The sequence below is a fragment of the Echiichthys vipera genome (genome assembly GCF_963691815.1).
Source record: "Echiichthys vipera genome assembly, chromosome: 14".
Taxonomy (NCBI): domain Eukaryota; kingdom Metazoa; phylum Chordata; class Actinopteri; order Perciformes; family Trachinidae; genus Echiichthys; species Echiichthys vipera.
Window position 1 is genome coordinate 29,822,474 of NC_139839.1, and position 23,425 is coordinate 29,845,898.

The 23,425-nt window shown below is 41.1% G+C and overlaps 1 protein-coding gene across 3 annotated transcripts in view; it reads left to right on the plus strand.

The window, feature by feature from the left end:
- The first annotated feature begins 240 nt into the window (after positions 1-240).
- LOC310956614 (RAC-beta serine/threonine-protein kinase-like) overlaps positions 241-23,425 on the plus strand; it is a 58,856-nt gene continuing 35,671 nt past the window's right edge. For 2 of the 3 annotated variants that reach the window (XR_014593486.1, XM_083926907.1), the window contains exons 1-9: positions 241-325; positions 2,172-2,328; positions 2,532-2,660; positions 4,539-4,650; positions 4,820-4,970; positions 9,581-9,712; positions 20,991-21,056; positions 21,681-21,749; positions 21,854-21,976. Coding sequence is in view for 2 of the 3 variants with exons in the window: in XM_083926907.1 (XP_083783033.1) it covers positions 2,283-2,328; positions 2,532-2,660; positions 4,539-4,650; positions 4,820-4,970; positions 9,581-9,712; positions 20,991-21,056; positions 21,681-21,749; positions 21,854-21,976 (828 nt within the window). In the remaining variant the exon portion in view is untranslated. The remainder of the gene's footprint in view (positions 326-2,171; positions 2,329-2,531; positions 2,661-4,538; positions 4,651-4,819; positions 4,971-9,580; positions 9,713-20,990; positions 21,057-21,680; positions 21,750-21,853; positions 21,977-23,425) is intronic. The other variant, XM_083926908.1, reaches the window with a different exon arrangement.

A 23,425-nucleotide genomic window follows, 5' to 3' on the forward strand; every position in this document is an offset into this window, starting at 1 on the left:
ATAAACAAGAAAGGTAAGCACAGTAACTGATTCCATGTGCAATACTTTTTGATGGTATGGCGAGCCTCTACGAATTTTTGATTTATGGTGACATGGTATGAATTATGACATCGGATCTGCACCCCCGTTCAGATAAATGAAAGCCATGATTCTACACACTCCGATACAGTAGGTGGCGGTATGCACCTCAAAGTTAGTTTGTGAGGCGCCAATAAGAGAGAAGCAGAAGAAGTCCCCAGTGTTTCCTGGGTGGATGGCCTGCTCCGGATCTAGCCTGTCAAAACTGCACTGAAACGAGAGCAACGTGGGATAAAGTCCGTGAAATGTGGGTTAAATGTTATTGTGATATCATTAAATGTCAAGTGTATTGGATTACATGATAAATTGAGGAGCCTCTAACCCATAACGAATACGAATAATGATTTGTCTAACGTTACCTCGCTATTAGTAAGGCTAACTTTAACTTTACATTAGTAACGTTGACCTGTAAGACAGTTGTTTATGAATAATAAACAGACAGGCTCATTCCTCTTGATGGTAGGCCAAGTATTCGTGAGAAGCATTACAGTACAAGTAGCGTATTGAAAGTATAAGTGTGTATTTTAGCTGTCGTTGACTTACTACATGATAACATTACTAAGTTTTCAGGTAAATTGTAAAGTGTACGTAACTTTAGCCTACTTCTAGCTATAACTCAGATGACATGTAGGTTATTTGAAATTCACGAATTAACGTTATTTATTGTTGTGCCGGCATTTCATGTGCACTTAAACTATTGATAAGTGTTTGTTCGATTATTACCTAACGTTTGATTTAACGTGACATTTGCCAACGTCATCTCAAGTAAACAATTTTTTGAAAGTGAACGCATCACTGTATGCATGTAGCTAACAGCTAAATTAGCTGTACCATATATTATGTTAACATTGAATAAAAACGCGATTAGGTATAAATGAGATTAATGCAGTGGTTTGATTTGTGAAAGCGAATATTTGACTAGATTTGCTGACATATCTTTATCTTTTAACGTTAACGCACTTAAGTTATAACATTAGATTGTCCATTAGACAAAAGTTAGACGTTAGTTATATAATTATAATAAACATAATAATAATAATCCAATCCAACTTCATATGTTAAGCACTTTAAAACAACCAATGTTGACCAAAGTATATATATATATATATATATATATAAATAAGACATCATAAATAAAAGTCATAACAGCTCAAATGAGGCACAAAAATTACAAATAAAACACAACAATGTATTAAAAGACATTAAACATAAGTCAAAATAACATAACTAAGACATAAAACAATTAAAAATAATATAAGTAAAAGACCTTTAACATGAGTAAAAAGACATATAACATGAGTAAAAAGACATATAACATGAGTAAAAAGACATAAGACATGAGTAAAAAGACATAAAACATAAGTAAAAAGACAATACATAAGTAAAAAGATAAAACATACGTAAAAATACAAACCATAAGTAAAAAAGACATAAAACATAAGTAAAAGACTAAACATACATAAAAAGACATAAAACATACGTAAAAAGACAAAACTGCTGGATTATTTTGTTGTTGTTGATCCTACGATCTTGAGACACTAGATGGCGGTGTTCTGCTCATTCTCCATATTCAACCTTTAAGAGTATACATTCACAGCATGACACTAACTAATCCTTTCAGAACAAATACTGATCAAAACCACACTAGTTTTTAGGAATACACATTTCCCACTATATTTTTGACATTACATAGACCAACTTTGAAATAATGATATATTTTTTAAAGTGCTGTTATACTGTTTTTACATCATTATATCTTATAGCTTGACCCACAGACTTCACTCAGCAGGGGGCGTGTGCAGGGATAAAAGCCTTGAAAAGTACTTAATTACATCATGTTAAACTGAGCGCTGTAAAGGCTACAGAGCATAGCTGAGCTTGTGTTTTAGGTTTAATGCTTCATTTCCAGCCACTTGGTGAAATTAGACCGGTCATTACAGTGATTTAGTGTTTTACATCAGTTATCAAATTGGTTTTGTGTTTCATTTTTAAGGATGTTTCACTGTCTAAACTACTCTATTGTTCGGTTACAAGCTGTCTCTTTAAGTATTTGAAGATGGCCCTATTTTCTTTGCATTGCTTGTTTCATTCAGCAGGTGCTGTTCAGATTTGAACTCTGTCTGAGACTTGAACGAGCCAAAACAGAAATCTACTGTTCCACTCCACAACCTCCTGTTCCTGACCCTCAGGACACATCTCTCACCATGAATGAAGTTAATGTAGTCAGAGAGGGCTGGCTTATGAAAAGAGGTAAGGTTCATAAGGATCAGTAAGGTATTATCATGCTGATAATTCACAGTGAAAGAAAGTGTCGTAAATGAAAAACCCTCTGACTTAATTTAATCATCATCTAGAATTATTAACTCTGGATGTCAACCAGATTGAGCTAAAGGCTCATCTTAAATTGCCAGTGATTGAATGCACTCAGAATTGAATCTTTTTTTCTGACCCAGGTGAATATATCAAAACATGGAGACCCAGGTATTTCATCCTGAAGAGTGACGGTTCCTTCATTGGCTACAAGGAGAAGCCTGATCTAACTGACCAGATTTCACCACCACTCAACAACTTCTCAGTAGCGGGTCAGTCCTCCAGACGTTAAGGCTGCAGGAGGCAGAATATAAAAAAAAAAATGACAGAAGTTAAAGCAGAGTGAGAACTCTTGCTGCACCTTTTCCTCTCCCATCTCTTTCCTGAGCTCCTCCCACCACAGTAGCACAGGCTTCACACAAAAACCTGTAGAGTAATCATTAATTTCAGTTCATCCCAATGTAGTTATATAGTGGCTCTTCTATGAGGACTACTATCCTGTTTTCTTTGCAAACTTTTGGTCCTGTAAAGCTCTTTGAGATGACAGACTGTTTCAAGGCTCTACAGCAGGGCGATTCAATTAGCGGCCTCTGGGCTGGATCCGGCCCGTGGAATATTTACTTGCCCTTTGAATAGAAGCCTATGTGAAAAAGTAATTCATGGCAGCTGTCCTCTCTCGTATCTATCACAGCCTATTGAGACAGCCACAATGCTCCGCACTCAAGTAAAGCACAGGAGCCTTAAACCTGTACTTTAGTCCAATAATTGAGTGTAAACAGGTTTGTTCATTTAACAAGGATTTTATTTTGATAAGGTTGCTTTGAGTTGGCCTATTACTACTTGTTTTGATCAGCTGTGCACTTTGAGGCCTATGACTACTATTTACATTGATCAAATAAAGACAATATATGCACTCCTATGTCACATAAGTGTTTTACAATATCCATTAATGTGATGCTTATATTTTTCCGAATGCAGCTAACACTGATGAGCTCGGGGTTTTAAGGTAAAGGCATTACAACGTCTTTTTTACCCACTAAAACTACCGCTCAAAATAACACCAAACCTCTGCAGCAGCATGAGAAGAGTCCCTACACAGAAAAGGAAGCACCAACAACATAGTTACTGAACCCAGAGTTTATTAAAAGAGGGTTTTGAAAGACTTACCTATGGGCCCTGGTACCAGCTCCTCTCGTAGTAAAGTCCATTCAAGTGGATTACCAAAGTCAATCCAAAAGGAAGGAGCCTATTGGTGCTTTGTTTTCTGTGTAGGGACTCTTCTCATGCTACTGCAGAGGTTTGGTTTTATTTTGAGCAGTATTAGTGGTTAAAAAAGACATTTTAATGCCTTCACTGTACTGCCCCGAGCTAGTCACTGTTAGCCACATCCAGCTGTTAGCGACTGTTGGTGACCCTCCGGGATATCTCTGTAAATAGTTGTTACATGAAAAGATTGTCTTGATGGCTTATTTCATGAGTGTATTTGCCGAAAAATACCCTACGATGATTTTACGGCAGAATTTCACGTTAATGTAAGGAACTCGCTCCTACACAATCTTGAAGACGCTCTCATTGATAAGCTGCGCAGCCGGGATGAGCATTTAAGCTACCATAAATAGTGGCTTCTCTATGTACGTTTCCTCTCACATGGCCTCCGGTATCTCCTCGTCCCTATGGCAGCAGCAGGTGGTTCCATGGCTTCGGCCTCTGGTCCTTGTTTCAGTGTAGCGTTAATGCATCCTTCCGAACAGAGACACCAGCAGCAGGCCAGCTCCCCCCACTGTTTTCACAGCAAATATCTGCTGCCTGCACAATTAACTGGAACACATTTTTATACATTTTCATCCCGCTATGTGCTACTGCACTCTAGATCGATAACAATAAAGTCTCTTCTCAAATATTTTTTCCTTGGATTAGCTGAAGCCGTGAACCTGTGATCGGCCAAACTCTCCCCCCACTCTTATGGATTTTCACCCCAAAAAGCTAAAAATAATCCACAACATAACTCTGAACAATTGCTTTTTTCCAGATAACAATGGTTTCTACTTTTCCAAGCTCGTTTGCTGTTTTGAGTTCCGTACAGTTCTTTATCCCCTTTGTTAACATCCGCAGCAGCAAACATAAACATGAATCTTAACTGTGTTTTTCAGAGTGTCAGTTAATGAAGACTGAAAGACCTCGGGCCAACACGTTTGTTATTCGTTGCCTACAGTGGACCACTTTCATTGAACGCACCTTTCACGTGGACAGCAATGAGGAGAGGTAAGAAGAGGGTAAAAATTATATCAGCTGCCATTTTTCTCAAAAGCTAGTGTCGAACCATGGTGAAAAGGTTTGAAGTAATTCCGCAAATGGCATTCAGTGGTATCTGTGTAACTGGGTGTATTTCTTCAATGTAATGCCTGTCTGTATTTGGGATTTTGCCTCTCAGAGAGGAGTGGATGCGGGCAATCCAGTCGGTGGCAAATAGTCTGAAGATGCGGGCACAGGAGGAGGAGGAACCAATGGATATGTTCGGCTTACCCTGTGAAAGCAGCCTGGAGGAGATGGAGGTGTCGATGTCCAAGAACCGCTCCAAAGTGGTGAGAGGTTCAGTTGTTGGGGGAAAAGAAGATCGTGAGCTCAAGTTTGATTTGATTCACAAGACTGTATGAATACAACCGATGCTCTAAAATGAACTAAAAAGGCTTTAAATTTTATTAACAAAAAAGCCATGGAGGTTATCCGGGGTCGGGTCGCGGGGGCAGCAGCTTTAGCAGGGGACCCCAAACTTCCCTTTCCCGGGCCACATAAACCAGCTCTAACTGGGGGATTCCGAGGCGTTCCCAGGCCAGTGTGGAGATATAATCTCTCCACCTGGTCCTGGGTCTTCCCCGAGGCTTCCTCCCAGCTGGACGTGCCTGGAACATCTCCCTAGGGAGGCGCCCAGGGAGCATCCTTACTAGATGCCCGAACACCTCAACTGGCTCCTTTCAACGCAAAGGAGCAGCGGCTCTACTCCGAGTTCCTCACGGATGGCTAAACTTCTCAACCTATCTCTAAGGGAGACTCCAGCCACCCACCTGAGAAAACCCATTTCGGCCGCTTGTACCCGCAACCTCGTTCTTTCGGTCATGATCTAGCTTTCATGACTAAAGGTGAGGGTAGGAACGAAGATTGACTGGTAGATCGAGAGCTTTGCCTTCCGGCTCAGCTCTCTTTTCGTTACAACGGTGCGGTAGAGCGACTGCAACACCGCCCCCGCTGCTTCGATTCTCCAGCCAAACTCACGCTCCATCGTCCACTCACTCGTGAACATGGGGTAAGGGACTCATTCCCTACCTGGAGTAAGCTATCCACCGGTGTAGTCATTTAGTCCTGTGATTGCTGAAACCAGCAATCACAGGACTAAATGACTACAGGCCTGTGGCCCTGACATCTGTGGTCATGAAGTCCTTTGAGAGACTGGTGTTGAGCCACTTGAAGGACATCACAGGACCCCTGCTGGACCCCCTGCAGTTTGCATATCGGGCAAACAGGTCAGCGGATGATGCAGTCAACATGGGACTGCACCACATCCTGCAACACCTTGACACCCCGGGGGCTTATGCAAGGATCCTGTTTGTAGACTTTAGCTCGGCTTTCAACACAATCATCCCGGACATCCTCCACTACAAACTCTCCCAGCTCACCGTCCCAGCCTCCACCTGTCAGTGGATTACTAACTTTTTGACTGACAGGAGACAGCAGGTGAGGCTGGGGCGGATCACATCCAGCACCCGGACCATCAGCACAGGCGCTCCCCAGGGGTGTGTGCTCTCTCCACTGCTCTTCTCCCTTTATACAAATGACTGCACCTCGAGTGACCCATCTGTCAAACTCCTGAAGTTCGCAGACGACACAACCGTCATCGGTCTCATCCGGGACGGTGACGAGTCTGCTTACAGACGGGAGGTGGGACAGCTGGCCCTCTGGTGCGGTCAGAACCATCTGGAGCTAAACACGCTCAAAACTGTGGAGATGACAGTGGACTTCAGGAGCCGCCCCCCCACACTGCCCCCCATCACCATCCTCAACAACACTGTGTCTGCTGTGGAAACCTTCAGGTTCCTGGGATCCATCCTCTCCCAGGATCTGAAGTGGAGCCACAACGTGGATCCATAATCAAAAAGGCCCAGCAGAGGATGTACTTCCTGCGTCAGCTGAGGAAGTTCAACCTGCCCCAAGAACTGCTGATCCAGTTCTACACGGCAATAGTTCAGTCTGTTCTCTGCACCTCCATCATTGTTTGGTTTGGATCGGCCACCAAACAGGACAAGAACAGACTGACACGGACAATCAGGACTGCAGAGAGAATCATTGGTGTCAAACTGCCCACTATCCAGGACCTGCACTCATCCAGAGTCAGGAAAAGGGCAGTTCACATCTCTGCAGACCCTTCACACCCTGCACATCACCTCTTTGAACTTCTCCCCTCTGGCAGGCGTTACAGAACTCTGTACACAAAAACAGCCAGACATAAAAACAGTTTCTACCCCCAGGCCGTCACACTGCTGAACAATTGACCCCACCCGACACATCACACACACATGCCAAAGACAAATGCACCTTATGTATATCATTGTAAATAATATAACAAAGATATTTATAACAGCCTGGTCACTTTACTTTACACACTTATTTTATCTTTCTATTTTAAATTTCTCATATTTACTTGTTAACCTATTTTTAATATTACCTCTATTTTTTATCTTAAATTATTGTTCTGTGTTGTTCTGTTATTGTTATGTAAATGTTATTGTTATTGTTTAGGTTTGTCCTGTTAAATGTTTGGAAACTGTGAGCAAAGCATAAGCCGCAGTCAAATTCTCTGTATGTCCAACATACTTAGCAATAAACCTGATTCTGATTCTGATTCTGATTCCTGCTAAGAGCCATGGCCTCAGATTTAGAGGTGCTGATCCTCATCCCAGCAGTTTCACACTCGGCTGCGAACCGATCCAGTGAGTGCTGAAAGTCACTGACCGACGATGCCATGAGGACCAAATCATCTGCAAAAGCAGAGACGAGATCCTCAGCCCGCCAACTGCAACCCCTCCCCACCATGACTACGTCTCAATATCCTGTCCATGAAAATCACGAACAGGATTGGTGACAAAGCGCACTCCTGGCGGAGGCCAACCCGCACCGGTAACGAATCCGACTTACTGCCAAGGATCCGGACACAGCTCTCGCTTTGGGTGTAAGACATTGGATGGCCCTCAGAAGTGACCCCCTCCCCCCATACTCCCGCAGCACCTCCCACAGTATCTCCCGAGGGACCCCGTCCTATGCTTTCTCCAGATCCACAAAGCACATGTAGACTGGATGGGCATACTCATACTGGATACTGGAAGGGCAAGTTATGTAATACTCATATTGGATAATAATCCTCATACTTGATGGGCAAGTTATGTAATACGACAATTCACCATGACGTCACAACAATAACATACGTTCTTCCGGGTGGCAAAGCCAAAAGCATATTTTAGAGCTGTTAAAGCATGCAGCAATTTCGCAAGTTCTACATGTATGACAGGGTGGCAAGAGAGAAGCCTCTTCTGAAAAAAATGTCACACAGTCTTGTTTACAGTATGCCAAAAACCATACTGAAGATTCTGATGCCATGTGGCAAAAGGTTATATGGTCAGATGAGACCAAAATTTAACTTTTTGGGCTGAACTCCAAGCTCTATGTTCGGTAGAAACCACACACAGCACAACACCCAAAACACACATCCCTACAGTGAAGCATGGTGGTGGCAGAACTATGTTGTGGGTTTCTCTTCAGCAGGGACTGGGCAGTTGGTCAGGATTGAAGGGAAAATGGTTGCTCCCAAGTACACCCAAATTCTTTAGGAAAACCTGCAGCCCTCTGTAAGACACTTGAAAATGGGCAGGTGGTTCACCTTCCAGCCTGAATACGACCCAAAACACACCTCCATAAAAACAACACAGTGGCTAAAGGACAGGAAGGTGAATGTCCTAGAGTTACAAGTTACATTGTTGCTTGTTAGTGATATTAGATTTCCTCGACTATGGCAACCCATTGGAATGTTTCTCAAAGGTTGTAGCTGCCCCTTCAGCCATCGCTGCTTAAAATCCATATAAGATGTATGAATTCTTTAATATATTTGTAATATTAAAGGCTCATAAGTGCAGCTTTGTGGTTTTGAACATCGCCGCTCTCTCTACCACTACTGTTTGTCATGGTGTATCCATTTGATGTGTTCAATGTCTAGCTGCTTCAGAACATCGTGCACACGCAGTGATCTTGAATACTTGAACCTGTCTCATAATAGTCTGATTGTGTCAGCTTGAATTGACCTTTATGGAACTAATTTAGCCCAAACTGATTTGTTCGGTTCATTTTAAGCCCCACTTTTCTTAGTGTCCTTTACGGAACAGGCCCAAGGTCTAGATGGCACTATAATTTACACAGACACAAAATTCTGCCATAAGCAGTTGCAGATGGAAAGACAGGCACAAAGATTCTATGCTTTATAATTGGACTAGTACAAAACATGCCTGTTTGGAATGAGTCGCAAACTCGGCCTGTGGTATTGCTAGTTGCAGCTTTCTTGAATAGGACTCATACCTACAACAAGAAATCAGTCAGCTCAACATACAACTCCAGTTCTTAGATAATTTGATCATTGGCTACCATTATGTCATAGAATCAACTTAAAAAAGGATTTTGCTTTTCCATTTACAGTTTACAAGATTCCCTGACCCAGTGCGAACCGGCAGACCTCTTTGGTGAAGCTGCTTTTAGCTTCAATGCTGCTCAAATGAGAAGCCTATCGCCAGAAAAATTTAGACTTGAGATGATTCTGACGATTTTCAAATTTTTCACCTTTTTACCATTGCTTTTACATTATTTTCTGTTTTAATTTTGTGTGAATTTGATTATTTTATTTTATTGACTTATTTCATGCTTTTCTTCTGCTTTCTTTAATTGTTAAATGTTTTGTTGCTTGCTTGTTATTATCATTAGATTCTTGTGATTCTATCTGTGTAACCTGTAAAGCACTTTGTTTTGCTAGGAAATGTGCTATATAAATACATTTGACTTGCCTAGAAGTTTTTTTTGACACTTGTTTTTTATTCTTTCAAAATTTGGAAAAATCCTAATTCTAATGAATTGTCACACCTCAATCTTTTGTACATTACAGACAATGAGTGACTTTGAGTACCTGAAGCTGCTTGGGAAAGGGACGTTTGGGAAAGTGATTCTGGTCAAAGAGACGTCAACTGGAGTACATTATGCCATGAAAATATTGCGCAAAGAGGTCATCATAGCCAAAGTAAGTAAGAGGTGCTGTGTGTGCCATACCTTGATACCATGAATGACACAAAGTGTGCGTGTGAGAAGTGGAGACAAGTGGGCAGCATGGGACAGATGGGCTGATTTACAGTATGGCAATATTATGTCAGACTGGAAGCATGTTTATGATTTATCATGTTCATTTTCCTCTAACCTTAACAAAGATTTTAGTTGTCTTAACGGGAACTGAGGACACTAATTGTTGAAGCTTTGTTGGTGCAATTCCTTCCCATTCTTGCTTGATGTTCAACTTCATATTCTGCGATTCATAAAGCGCCACACATTTTCAATAGGAGACAGGTCTGGACTGCAGGCAGGCCAGTCTAGTACCCACACTCTTTACAAAGCCACGCTGTTGTAACACGTGCAGAATGTGACTCTGCATTGTCTTGCTGCAATAAGCAGGGATGTCCCTGAAAAATACGTTGCTTGGATGGCAGAATATGTTGCTCCAAAACCTGTATGTACCTTTCCCTATAATGGTGCCTTCACAGATTTGCAAGTTATCCATGATGCCATGGGCACTAACACACCCCAATACCATCAAAGTTTAGAGTTAAAGTTGTACTCCATAAGATTTTCATCTATTTAATTGCCTTTTAAGTAACTTTCTATCACAGAATGAGTTAAACCAATGGTGATTGATCATATGACCCACCAATGAAAGCACTTGTTGCATTTTTGCTGAGTATTAAAATATCCCTGTCTGTATATGGAGTATAAATGTATGGAGTGCTTCCTTTATAATATTTCCTAAGGGAAGCATATATAAGGTGAATAGAATCGGTCCAAGGACAGAACCCTGTGGAGCTTCGTGACCAACTTTAGTGTGCATGGAGGATTTGTCGTTAACATGTACAAACTCGATTGATCTGATAAATAAGACTTAAACCAGCTTAATGCGGTTCCTTTAATGCCAATTAGATGGTCCAGTCTGTGTAGCAGGATGCGATGGTCAATAGTGTCGAAGGCCACACTAAGATCTAGTTAAACAAGTACAGAGACAAGTCCTTTGTCTGAAGCTGTTTTAATTTTTACCAGTGCTGTCTCAGTGCTATGATTCGCTCTAAATCCTAACTGGAAGTCCTCAAATAACTCAAAATATTATTATGTAAAAAGTCACACAGCTGATTGGCGACTAATTTCTCGAGGATATTAGAGAGAAGAGGAAGGTTATATATAGGCCTATAGTTGGCTAGTACCTCAGGATCAAGACTGGGCTTTTTAAGAAGAGGTTTAATTACAGCTACTTTAAAAGACTGTGGTACATAACCTGCTGATAAAGACATTTAAACGTGGTGGCCAGGTGGCCGGGGGGAACACACGATTTTTTTAAATATCAAAACAGCTCGGCTCCAGCCCCCCGCGACCCGACATTGAATGAATGAATGTATTGGCGCGCGGCTGCAGCAAGACGCACTGCAGAGCCAAAGTCATCTCCTCGGTTCGTGGCTACCCTCGATAAATTGCATTAAATCAAACAAGGTATCAGATGATTAACATCTTGGTATGGTTCTTCTAGATGACAAAGGTATTCTCTTACGGAATACCTAGTAACCCGCCGGTAGCGCCGGTGTTGTGCGGTAGAGTAGTAAATAAACTACTCCTATAGGTGGAAACAACAGCCTTCTGATCCAGACTATCACCTATAATGCGAGGGGGTGCATTTCACGGCAGGGGTGCTGAATACGGCACACCTGTCCAACAGTGCGCACACGGGTCTCAGTTGAGCGCTGCCTCGGTTTGACTTCCTCCGTTATTCTTATACAGCGTTTTTATGGGCCCCTTTTATTCCACTCTTAAGACTGCCAAAAAGCTCTGCTTTATTTTGCTCCATCTCGGATGTCAGGATGCCGATATGTGTGTTTTCACGCAAGTTTGATATATCAGGCCCATTGTGATGCGGCACAACCCCGTTTAGTCGACGATGCAAGGTGACAACTTGAGTTGAACCGAACGGCACGAAATAAATTTCCGAACAGGCGCACATACAATGACGTCAGAACCGTCGTAGGCCTTGTGCTTGTGCCTGTACACGTGCGCACGCTCGTACTCGTACTTGTGCAAACGTGCTTTACAAAAGCCCACCTCTCCCAAACGGGCTGTGGCCGGCAATCGTTTCTGGGTTTGAAGAAAAATGTGTGCCAGTCTTTCTTTTTCAAATAATTATCTTTTCTTTACACTACACGATAAAAGATAGGTTAGTTGCGTAGTTATAATGCAATTTGTTTTTTTTTAAAGATTCATTTTTGGCAGTTTTTCAAGCCTTTATTATATAGGACATTCAGTAAATGGGGAGAGAGAGAGAAGAGGAGACATGCAGCAAAAGGCCGCGACGACCTTAAGCCATCTATTTATCAATCTATCCACATATCTATCCCTCCATCAATCCATCCACATATCTATCCCTCCATCAATCCATCCATATATCTATCTCTCCATCAATCCATCCACATATCTATCAATCCATCCACATATCTATCAATCATCCATATATCTACCTATCTATCCCTCCCTCCATATATCTACCTATCTATCCCTCCATCCATATATCTACCTATCTATTCCTCCATCCATATATCTACCTCTATCTATCTATCTATCGATCTATCTACCCTTCATCCATCCACATATATATCCCTCCATCCATCTATTTTTCTACCCGTCTATCCCTTGTAGGAATTTTACACACAATACTTTCAGAATTTCTCAGAAGGACCTCACAGAGTATGTATTTTGCGTAATTCAAATTCTACAGGAGGCTTTCTGGAGTCAGCAGAGTCGTTGGTAGTTTAGTGCGCCAGCAGGCATTTATTAGCAGGAGAACAACGGAATGATACAGACGTCTGGAGAAATGTTCTATTCTCTATCTAGAGTAACTGTGAACACACAGTACCCGTGATCAGAGGCAAGAAGTTCTGATATCTATTCTATCTGCTCCAGCATATAAACTTGTTACAAAGGCGTGGTTATGTGTCTGCTTGTGCGTGCATATGTGTATTTCAGAAGTAGCAGTCCTCCAGCCATCTTCCTCCCTGCGCGTAGGAGTAGCCTCTGTATAGCAGGAGTCTTCTTCTTTATCTGTGAAGAAAGCACAACACGTACAGCAATTTTCCTAATCTCAACTAACTTTGCCAGGTGCATATTTCCAACATGGCTAGTTCATTGTCTTTGTGACCTTGACCGACTGACTGTTCCTGTGCTTTTGGAGAAAGCAGAAAAAGATTGAGTCAAAAGTTTGTGTGCTTTTGGAAACAGAAAAGTTTGAGCTTGGACTAAAAATCACTATCCCACTTTTATATGATCATACCTAATAATCACACTTATCACATTCTTATTAATCATTACTAATAAACTCGCTAACATATGATTATTAATTCTTCAATCATTGATTATCACACTCTTATTAATCATTACTAATACACACACTAACACATGATTATTAATTATTCACACATTACCAATACACACACTAACACATGATTTTTAATTCTTCACCCTCCATTCATCCATCCATATATCTACCTATCTCTATGATGGATTATTCTTAATAACAAAGCCCCTTATCTGCAAATATTTATAAAACTGTCACCTTGGAATATTATATTTTTCCTGCACCTGTTCAAATGTTGGAAAACTTGATCTATGAATATATCCAGGAAGGTATGAATTCCTTTTTCAAACCACTCCTTAAATAATGTTTTCGTAAATGAAGGTGCTTCAAGGTGTTTCGATAAGAGGGCTTTGAAGTGAACAAGGCTACCAACCATAAAATGTTCGAATTTGGGACCAAATCTTGAGTGAGTGGGAGACAATTAGATTATTTAGTGAGCCATGGTCTACAGTGGGCAGAGCTGAGAGCAGCATGGCTGGGAGAGAAGAAGGGTAACAATAGTTGTTTTCTGTGCTTAACCATAGCGGAGGCTTTTTTTGTTGCTAATATTTACTTTATATCCCGATAGTTGTCCAAATTTGTTCAAAATTGAGATTATTGCAGGGACTGATTTAGAAGGGTCCGGGATGTATATTAATAAATCATCGGCGAACAATGAGACCTTGTGGTCTCCTCGATGGATCCCACTATATTCTTTTGAAGCTCGCAAAGAGACTGCAAGAGGTTCTATTGCCAGTGCAAAAAGGAGCGACGATAGGGGACAACCCTGCCTAGTGGAACGTGTTAACCTGAAGTACTCCAATTTAATCTTATTTGTCTGTACTGAAGCCATTGGAGATGCATAAAAGAGCTTGATTCATGAAATATACTTTGAACCAAAACCAAACCTTGACAGGGCCAAGAAGAGATAACCCCACCCGACCCTGTCAAAGGCCTTCTCTGCGTCCAGTGATAATAATATTTCAGAGTGAGTTGGAGTTAGATGTGTTTATAATATTGAATAGTCTGCAGATTTTATGGGTCAGTTGCCTGTTTTTAATAAAAACCTGTTTGATCTTCATGAATTATTGTTGGGAGTACCTTTTCTAGTCTAATTGCCAATATTTTAGGTAGGATTTTGGTGTCTATGTTCAACAGACTCACTGGTCTGTAAGATGCTGCTTCCAGTGGGTCTTTCCCTTTTTTGTGTGTATTAGAGAAATTGTTGCCTGATAGAATGTTGTTGGAAGAAGCCCTGTCTCAGATGATTCATTAAAAACTTTCAAGAGAAGAGCTGCAACCTCCGTGACAAAAGTCTTTAGGTGACAAAATTCAGGTGAATACCCATCTGGGCCTGATGCTTTCAAACTTTGTAAGCTGCGTATTGCTGAGGTAACCTCCTCTAGAGTTATAGGCTCCTCCAACAAATTCCTATCCTCCTGACAAATGGAAGGGATCTCCAAGTTATCAAAAACTCTTTGTATAGTTCCAGAATTAACTGCTGTTTCTCTTGTATATAGTTTAGAATAAAATTGTTTGAATTCTAGATTTATTTCTGATTGGGCTTTTGTTTTATTTCCAGAACCAGTGCGATTTTCAGTTATATGTCTAGAGGCCTCAGATATTCTTATCTTATGAGCCATTGCCTTCCTATCTTCTCCCCATGTTCATAATATCTATGCCTGGAACAATTTATTAATTTGGTTGTCTCAGCTGTGGATAGGAGATTGAACTCGGTTTCCAGACTTGTCCTCTTAGCAAGCAGGTCAGGAGTGGGAGAAACGGCATACCATTTATCCAAATCAACAAGTTGTCCTGTTATATTCCTTCTTCTCTCATTTTTTGTTTTGATCAATTGAGCTGAGTAGGAAATAATCTGTCCTCGAACAAATGCTTTTAGGGCCTCCCATAAAATACTTTTAGAGATATCTGGAGTCTCGTATGTTTGCATATATAAAGCAATCTGATAAACGATACATGGGTTTCATTAGCTAGTAAACCGTTAGCCATACGCCACGTTTTAGCTGAATATCTACAGGGAATGTTTAGCAATCTTAGTGGGGCATGATCTGATAAAACAATGGCTTCATAATATATATATTTTACTAGTGTAAGCAGTTTTGAGTCTACAAAAAAATAGTCAATCCTGGAGAAGGATTTTTGTGGCTGAGAGAAAAATGTATATTTCCGTTGGCCCTGGTTCATATATCTCCATGCATCGATTACATTAACTGACTTTAAAAAATGTTTAAATAGTTTTGCTGACTTAGACAAAGCATGTTGTTTGTTCGATGATCTATCGAGCACTGGATCCATTACAAAGTTAAAATCACCATTTAGAATCAGTGTGTGGGCGTGAAGATTGGGTAAGGAAGCTAGTACTGAGCTTATAAACCTCTCGTCATCATAAACATCAAAGTTGGGGGCATAAACGTTCGCTAGAATTATTGATGTGTTATACGTTTTCCCAGTAACTATTACGTATCTGCCATTTGAGCCAGACATTATATCTGATGTAGTTAGGGGAATATTTTTGTTAATTATAATAGCAGTCCCACGTGATTTGGAATTAAAGCTTGAGTGAAACACATGTCCCACCCAGTTCCTATGTAAATGTTTATGTGCGTGGTTTTTGAGATGTGTTTCTTGTAAGAAGGCAATACCAGCTCCTAAACTCTGCCGATGTGCTAGTACATTACCACGTTTCACAGCTCCATTCAACCCTTTGCAGTTCAAGCTTCACCACACCTTCCTCATCATTCATGAAGGATCTCTTTGGGTTCTTATCAGTGCTTTTATCTGGGGAAAAAATATGATGGCAACATAGATGATCCTGCATCCATACTGAGGAAAGAGAGAAACAAAAAAGAACAAAAGCAAACAGACAAAAAACCACAAGACATGTACGTGTAACTTCTAACCATCTCACATCATCTAAACTTCCAAACTTTACATCTACCCAACCCACCCCGACCCTTCCCAAACAAGTGGTGGGGGAAACAATAGCTTATTAAAGTCCAAAGGCACCTTGCCATTTGACACACCTCAAAGAGGGAGAGAAAAGAAAAGAGAAAAAAAAAAGACTTTTCATTCCATTTACCTATGTTTCTGTTTTTACACCTCCAAAATCTAGTTTTTGTTGTGCATAACACCAAAGACATGCAAATAACAACAGTACAAAAAAATGTACCGTGAAGTGACTCATATTTATCTTTCAAATGTCCTTATAATTTGTGTCATTAGTTGTCCGCCTTGTTTAATTATATAGGGTCAAGAATGTATACATCCGCAGCTTAAGCAGAATGCGGACACACAGTGATGGACAGTGTTTAGAAGAGAGAGGGATGAAGGGAAAGAAAAATGATCAATGAATCAAATACAAAACCAGTTACTTTGAGTATTTCCATATAAATCCTGAGTCATTCACAATAGTTATTGATACCAAAAATTTTAACATAAAGGATATCAAACTCAGACCCCTACTATTACTTGCGATTACGGGGATCAGTCAACTTTGGAGATCTTCTGGTTGTAGAAATCCTCAGCAGCTTTCGGGGAGTCAAAGGAGTGTCTAATCCCGTCCAAACTGATAGCGAGCCTGGCTGGGTAGAACAAGCTGTATGTGACGTTGGCCTCCCGGAGCTTTCTATTCACTGGGTTGAAAGCAGCGTGCTGTCTGCTGACCTCCGGGCTCATGTCTGGGAAGATGTACACCTGGTCTCCTTTGTATGTCAGTCGCCCTTTAGCGTTGCCCAGATCCAGTATCTTCTGTCTGTCTGTGTGATAGTGAAGGCGGGCGACAATGGCCCGGGGTCTCTCACCGCTGGTCAGCCGCGGGGCAAGTGTGCGGTAAGCCCGGTCTATAACCACCGGGGATCTGAAGTGTTCAGCTCCGAGCACAGTGGGGAAAAAATCTGCGATGAATTTGGTCATGTTGCCTCCTTCAGCTCCCTCTGTAATGCCGACCGCCTGTAGGTTTTGTCTCCAGCTTCTGTTTTACAGATCTTGGCATTTGTCCAGCATTTTCTTGCATTCCTTACTGATTAATTGTTGTGACTTCTCCAGCACAGTTACTCTGTCCATCGTTTCACTGAGCGCGGTACCCATCTCTTTATGTTCATGATCTGTCTCAGCCTGTGCCGAGCGGAGTTGTGTTAGCTAGCATGCTAGCTCGTCTCTTATGGCCCGTATGTAACGATCTCAGTGGTATCAGGTGTTTTCTCCTGTGTATTCACTGTTGCCCTGTCGGCCATTTTTGGGCTGCCTCGTGTGAATGGAGTTATTGTTTTCTGTAGTTGCTTTCCTTGCTGATTCATTTTGCGCGTGCTCTTCCTCATATCAAGAGTTTGTTTTCAAGTGGTAAAAGATTAAAGTTGTGTTCAGTTTTTGGAGGTTTTTCATTTAATAAGCATTTCTGTGTCTTCTCATCTGCTGCCTAATCAATAACGCGGATACCGGAACTGCTACTCTTTTAATTTTTGATTTGATTTAGGCACATAGCATTTGTATAGGATACTGAGCTGGAAAGTGCTCCACAGGGAGCGAGGAAAGGTGTGTAAGACTGCAACTCTGCTTCTTGCTTCTTCTGTGGTAAGGGCAGCGCAGAGAGGTGTATTAAACTGTGATTCTTCATCCTGATCCAAACACTAGGTTGTTGTCAGGAGGTGGTGGTGGTGCAGGACTCGACAGTCAGGTCAATGTTGGCAGATAAAAGTCTTGAACCCTCCTGGTTAGGGTGCAGGCCGTCATGTTTAGAAATCCTGCAGGCTTAGGATGTCATACCTGTTATCCAGTGGTAGATCTGGAGGCGGAGGGCGGAGAGATGGGCGAGCCCCTGTGTCCCTGTTCACCACTGACCAGGGTTCACTCGGCTTGTGTGAAATTGAGCTCACCAGAACTGGAACCACCGCTCCGTCCTCCCTGATGGAGCAGGAGGTGAGGGGTGTAGAAGACTTGGGCTTGGCTCCCTGGTGGTGCTAGCGGGACTCGTTGAGTTCTGGTGCTGGAGATCCGGTGGTGATGGAGCCAGTCCACGGCAGAGTGGTGTCGTCAGCGGCCGTCATGGTCCGTCACCAGCGCCGGAAGCCCTAAGATGGGCGACGAGCTTCACCTGGTTCGTGGCAAAATAAACAATCGACCAAAAACAATAAATAATTTGAACTCTTGAATAAAAACACACATAACAAAAACAATAAATAAATTGGATTGGATTAAATTGCACTTAATCTAAAACATTATGCTCAGACATAAAGAGTGATCAGTCCTAAACAGACAAAACTGCCAGTTAGGACCTTTTTGAGCAGCTTGCAAACCTGCACAACCAACTGTGTTAAAGCCCAGCGTGTACACAGTGAAGCTGCAGCAGTCACACGTTACAGACAGAGTGTGTGTAGCAGGTAAAAAACCCTGCTGCACCCTGCCTATGTACATTGAGCCTCCGTTCCTGTTTAACTGTCAGAAGATGTCATGCAAACAGCAGTGTCATAGTCAATAAAACGAAAATAAAAAACACACAACTGAAACAATAAATCAAATAGATGTGAACAAAACAGATCGGACGGTTTTGCTTCAGGTGGAGAGGCAGGTTTGTTGTATTAGCGCGTTTAGTTGCTATTGTTTTCAAACTAATGCAACATATCAGATGAAGTGGTTCACCACGCGGCAGCTGTTGCGTTCGGCTTAAAACTAATTTCATCTTTTGAAAACTCTGAAATTATCGTGACTGGAAAAGTTACCGAGCTCATTAAAAGTTATCATGCTTAATTGATTTATTGCTTATCGCGACCGGCCTAGGAAGCCATCATCAGCTGTGAAGCTAACTGCTAAGCTTAAGTGAGTGATAGCATGTAAAGTGTAGGATTAGTGAGAAAGTGACTGAAAAGAAGGAGAGCTGTGAGTGCTTGAGTGGAACTAGTGGATGTTTAAATGTTAAGTAATGAAATGGAAATGACGCAATATGCTCACCATAACATGTCAGCAGTACTTACATTAGGAGCAAATGCTTCGAAAGCTATGGATAGAGAGACCCCTATTACTTGCTGCCAAATTCACTGAGGAGAGGGCGAGCAAATGCCATCGAAAGGTTACACGTTCCGTTGTGAATGGTTTACAACCGTTAATGATGGTAGAACAGCCAGAATATCTAAATGTTTACAATAGATTATAATGTTATCAATCTGTTAGGGTGACCAGATGTCCCAGAAAAGTCAGGACAGTCCTGTAATCCAAGCAGTTGTTTTGAATCCCGAATTATGCCCTAATTTTCCCAAAAAGTATACTAAAGCAGCAGAGTCTTGAGTAGTTATTGCCTGATACAACATTAAAAACTGTTAACAGGACTTACAGTATTCCTGCATCGTCATTATAGATGAGGGTTATGGCTTTCATTGTTAAAGATACCACTCCACTGGCAGCTCTCTCTTTCAACCTAACGAATGTGTTAAGCCAATCAGAAGCAGAGTAGAGCGGGACATGGCTGCATGAAGAGAAGACATCCAGCACAGAGCTGAAAGTGCTGGAGGGAAGCAGAGCATACGGTTCTTCTGTCACTCATCTGATAATCATTGGTGGTGTATTACGAAGCGTTAGAAAATGAAATAAAAAAAATCTTGATCAAGAGGTGGTGTTTTCAGCTGGGTCATAACATAGATGATGTTTTCACTGGAAACTTCCACCAGGGACGTAACATACTGATCCAGAACTGATATGGGAATTGATAAGTAATCACATCCATAAGCATAACCAACATTGGCATTGGTATTGATCATTCCTTATCAATCGCTACTTGGCAGTATGGTCGTGGAAAATGTCTCCTGCATCGATCCATCGACCCTCTCTTGCGTGTTGCAAAACATCTAGCTGTGGTAGTGGCAATGATGGGACGAGGTCGCTCACTGGGTCTCAGCCTCGACCTCGGCTGGGCAGATCTTCGTGCAGGAGTAGCTCTTTATCCAGCTGCAGCGATAACAGAGGTCTTAACAGCCGCGTCCTCTGAAACACCAACTATTCTTATGTTGTTGCTTATTTTCCAACTTGGAAAACCTGGCAATTAAGTGCTCTTACTTGCACTTTAGTTCAACAAAATCATTAGTACAGGCAGAGAGCGACTGCTCCATTTCCCTAGCAGAACCTACAAGTGAGGCTAACTCAGCATCAGAAGCAACTTTATCATTCAGGAGTTGTGTTTTCACAGATTGTAGGTCAGCTCTGATTGTAGATAGGTCATCTTCCAGTGCTGCTCAGAGTTCAGTTTAAAAAATCTCAGCAATGTATTGTCTCAAACATGCTAGCAGATCTAGCTTCAAGGCCTCCGTGTCGTGAGCTTGGATGTCTGGCCCTGTCTGACCTGTAGGCGAGGGCATCACCTATGAGAGGCTTTGCCTCTGTTGCTGAGCCATGGTACGAGTTTTGGCGTTTCAGACATTATAACTGGTCTAAACTAAATGTTGGCTTACAAAAAAGCGCAGTTAAATAACAGTGTTAACAAATACAAATGAACTAAAGTGTCGCCTGCTGCTTCCGCAGTAATGATGCCATGCCAGGCTGTTGCTGATTTTGGACCAGAATAAAATAACAAAGTACTGTGTATACACTTTGTTTGAACATGTCAAACCAGATAGTTGTCATCATGATGCATCTCTCCCCTTTTTTAAAGGATACTTTCTTCATTTGAAAAGAGCTCTGTGTCATGGCAAGTGTTTGCACATGAATAGTGTTTTGGTAGATGCTTTCGATGCTCTGAGCTACACTGTTTATCTCCACCCGCTGCCCTCACTGCCATGACATAGAGCTGGTTTAGAATCACCAAATATCTCTTTAAGGTAAAGCTTTCCCTTTTCATATTGTATCTTTTCAGTGTTTCTAATAATAATGTGTTTGTTGGCAGGATGAAGTGGCCCATACAGTTACAGAGAGCAGAGTGTTACAAAACACGCGACACCCCTTCTTAACGGTAAGAACACTTAGCATGTAAACATGCGGCCATGAACTACATATTGCACCTTTTAATAAGTAAGTAAGTAGGTTAACTATGAGTGACTAAGACTGAATTGATTTTTAAATGCTACCATTGTTTTTTAAAGCTATTAGATCTGCTTTTACCATATGAACCCTCTAGAACCCTCAGATCCTTTGGGACTGGCCTATTAACCTTTCCTAAAGTAAAAGCAAAGACCCATGGCGAGGCGTCTTTCTATTATTATGGTCCTCACCTGTGGAACAGCCTGCCAGTGGGCAAGAGGACTCAAGTCCCACCTTTTTAGTTTGGCTTTTAATTAAGTCTTTTAAATTTATATTTATTTTTCTTACTTATGTTTTACGATCTTCTACCTTTTCATGTGATTTTACTTATTTATTTACTATTACTATTTATTTAATTACTTACATGTTCATTTGTTATGGATGATTGATTGTGTTACCTTCAATGTGTATAAAAAGTGCTATTTAAATAAAGTTTGATTGATTTATTGATTGACTATGTAGTACTATGTTTAACTGGGATTTACTTTACAAATAAGGATATTGTAATGTGTTCAAAAATTCAGAGCTGTAAATTGTTATAATTTTCTTCCTGCAGACACTGAAGTATGCCTTCCAAACGCATGATCGACTCTGTTTTGTAATGGAATATGCCAATGGAGGCGAGGTGAGACCTCACATACATGTTACACTCACAGGTAACAGCTTGCCATGCACACTCGGACAGATCTTCTGTAAGTGTTTGACTCCATATACCTTCATCTCTTTCAGCTCTTCTTCCACCTGTCACGAGAACGAGTGTTCACAGAAGACCGGGCGCGCTTCTACGGTGCTGAGATTGTGTCAGCGCTCGAATACCTCCATTCACGTGACGTTGTTTACCGTGATCTAAAGGTGATTACTCTCTGTTCTGAAATATGCTATATCCCTAGAGGATAGGATTGTCACGGTACTAGAATTTCAAAGTTGATACCTATACTCTTTTCGATATCACAGAAACACGGTGAGAACTGGATGGAGCAGTGAGGAATGAAAAATGTTTTTCAGCACATTTCTCAGCACATTGCTGTCTATGACTTTCATCACACATCCAAGCAATGCAGGAGAAATGCAATAACTAAAATCAATATGCTACTTACATGGTTGATGCGGCTCTTACCATCTGGTAACAACACCACCTTCATAAAAGGGTACTGTGTGGTCGAAACGCAGACAGTGTTGAGGTACATGTCTGTACGGGTTATGTATCGTTCTAAAGGTACCTAAGTACTGAAAGTGGTGGATGGAAACGTGGCTTCAGATTTTACTAGGGCATTTTATTCAGTTCAATAAAGAGGACATCTTTAGTTCAAATAGAATTTAAGCATTAAAGTGAAATTTCGGTGTAAAATCATCCAAGGCTCTTTTTAGGGAAATACACTCAAATAAGCCATCAAGACTATTTTTTTTTGTGAACAAACTACTAATGGAGAAATCTGGGACAGATGCAAACAGTCGTTAACAGCCAGATGCGGTAACCACTGATACTGCTCCAAATAACACCAAACCAAACCTCTGCAGTAGCATAAGATTTCTTAGTTAGCCTGCAATGTTTACTATAATGACTAAGCGTTAATGGAGTTTCAAATGATATATGGAATGACATCTAATGTTGTGTTTTTTTAACATTGGTACCAGTGGGACTTATGCAAGCTTCCACAGTGCAAATGTAACATTAATCATCCGGATGAGGTGATGTGTTTTATGTGTTATCTAAAGTTAGCCAACAATAACGTTGAGTGTTTTACAGATCATTAAAATGTGTTAGCAAATGTCCGTGATTTCATTTGCTGGTTTATTATTTAGCCAGATGACTAGGAAAAAAAACAGAAAGGCTATGACGATTTCTTGCACTTAGCGTCTAAAAGCTGGTCATAATCTCTGTCTCATCCCATGACCAGCTGAGTTACCTGTTAATAACAATGCTGCTGAAATGTCCTGAAGTTGTTTCTTGTATTGTTATAGAGATGAGGGAAATAGACTCTAGACATAATAATAGAACTGCATCTAAGGCCTCTGTTAATCCAAGTGGTGGAATAACCAAGTATATTTACTTTACATTTAAGGTACTTGACTAGTACTTAAGTAAATCATTTATAACGTTACTCCACCTGATTTTGGGCGTCAGTGGTTATTATGTGATATACATATAAACCAACAAAATTATTAATTCTTGATTTATTCTGAAATACTATTGTTTTGTATTGTTCATAATTAAATTGAATATCCGTTGTGTATACCACTGCTGTACTAGCATGTTTTTTTTAAATAAGCCAAGGCACTTTAGCAAAATTAGAGAACACT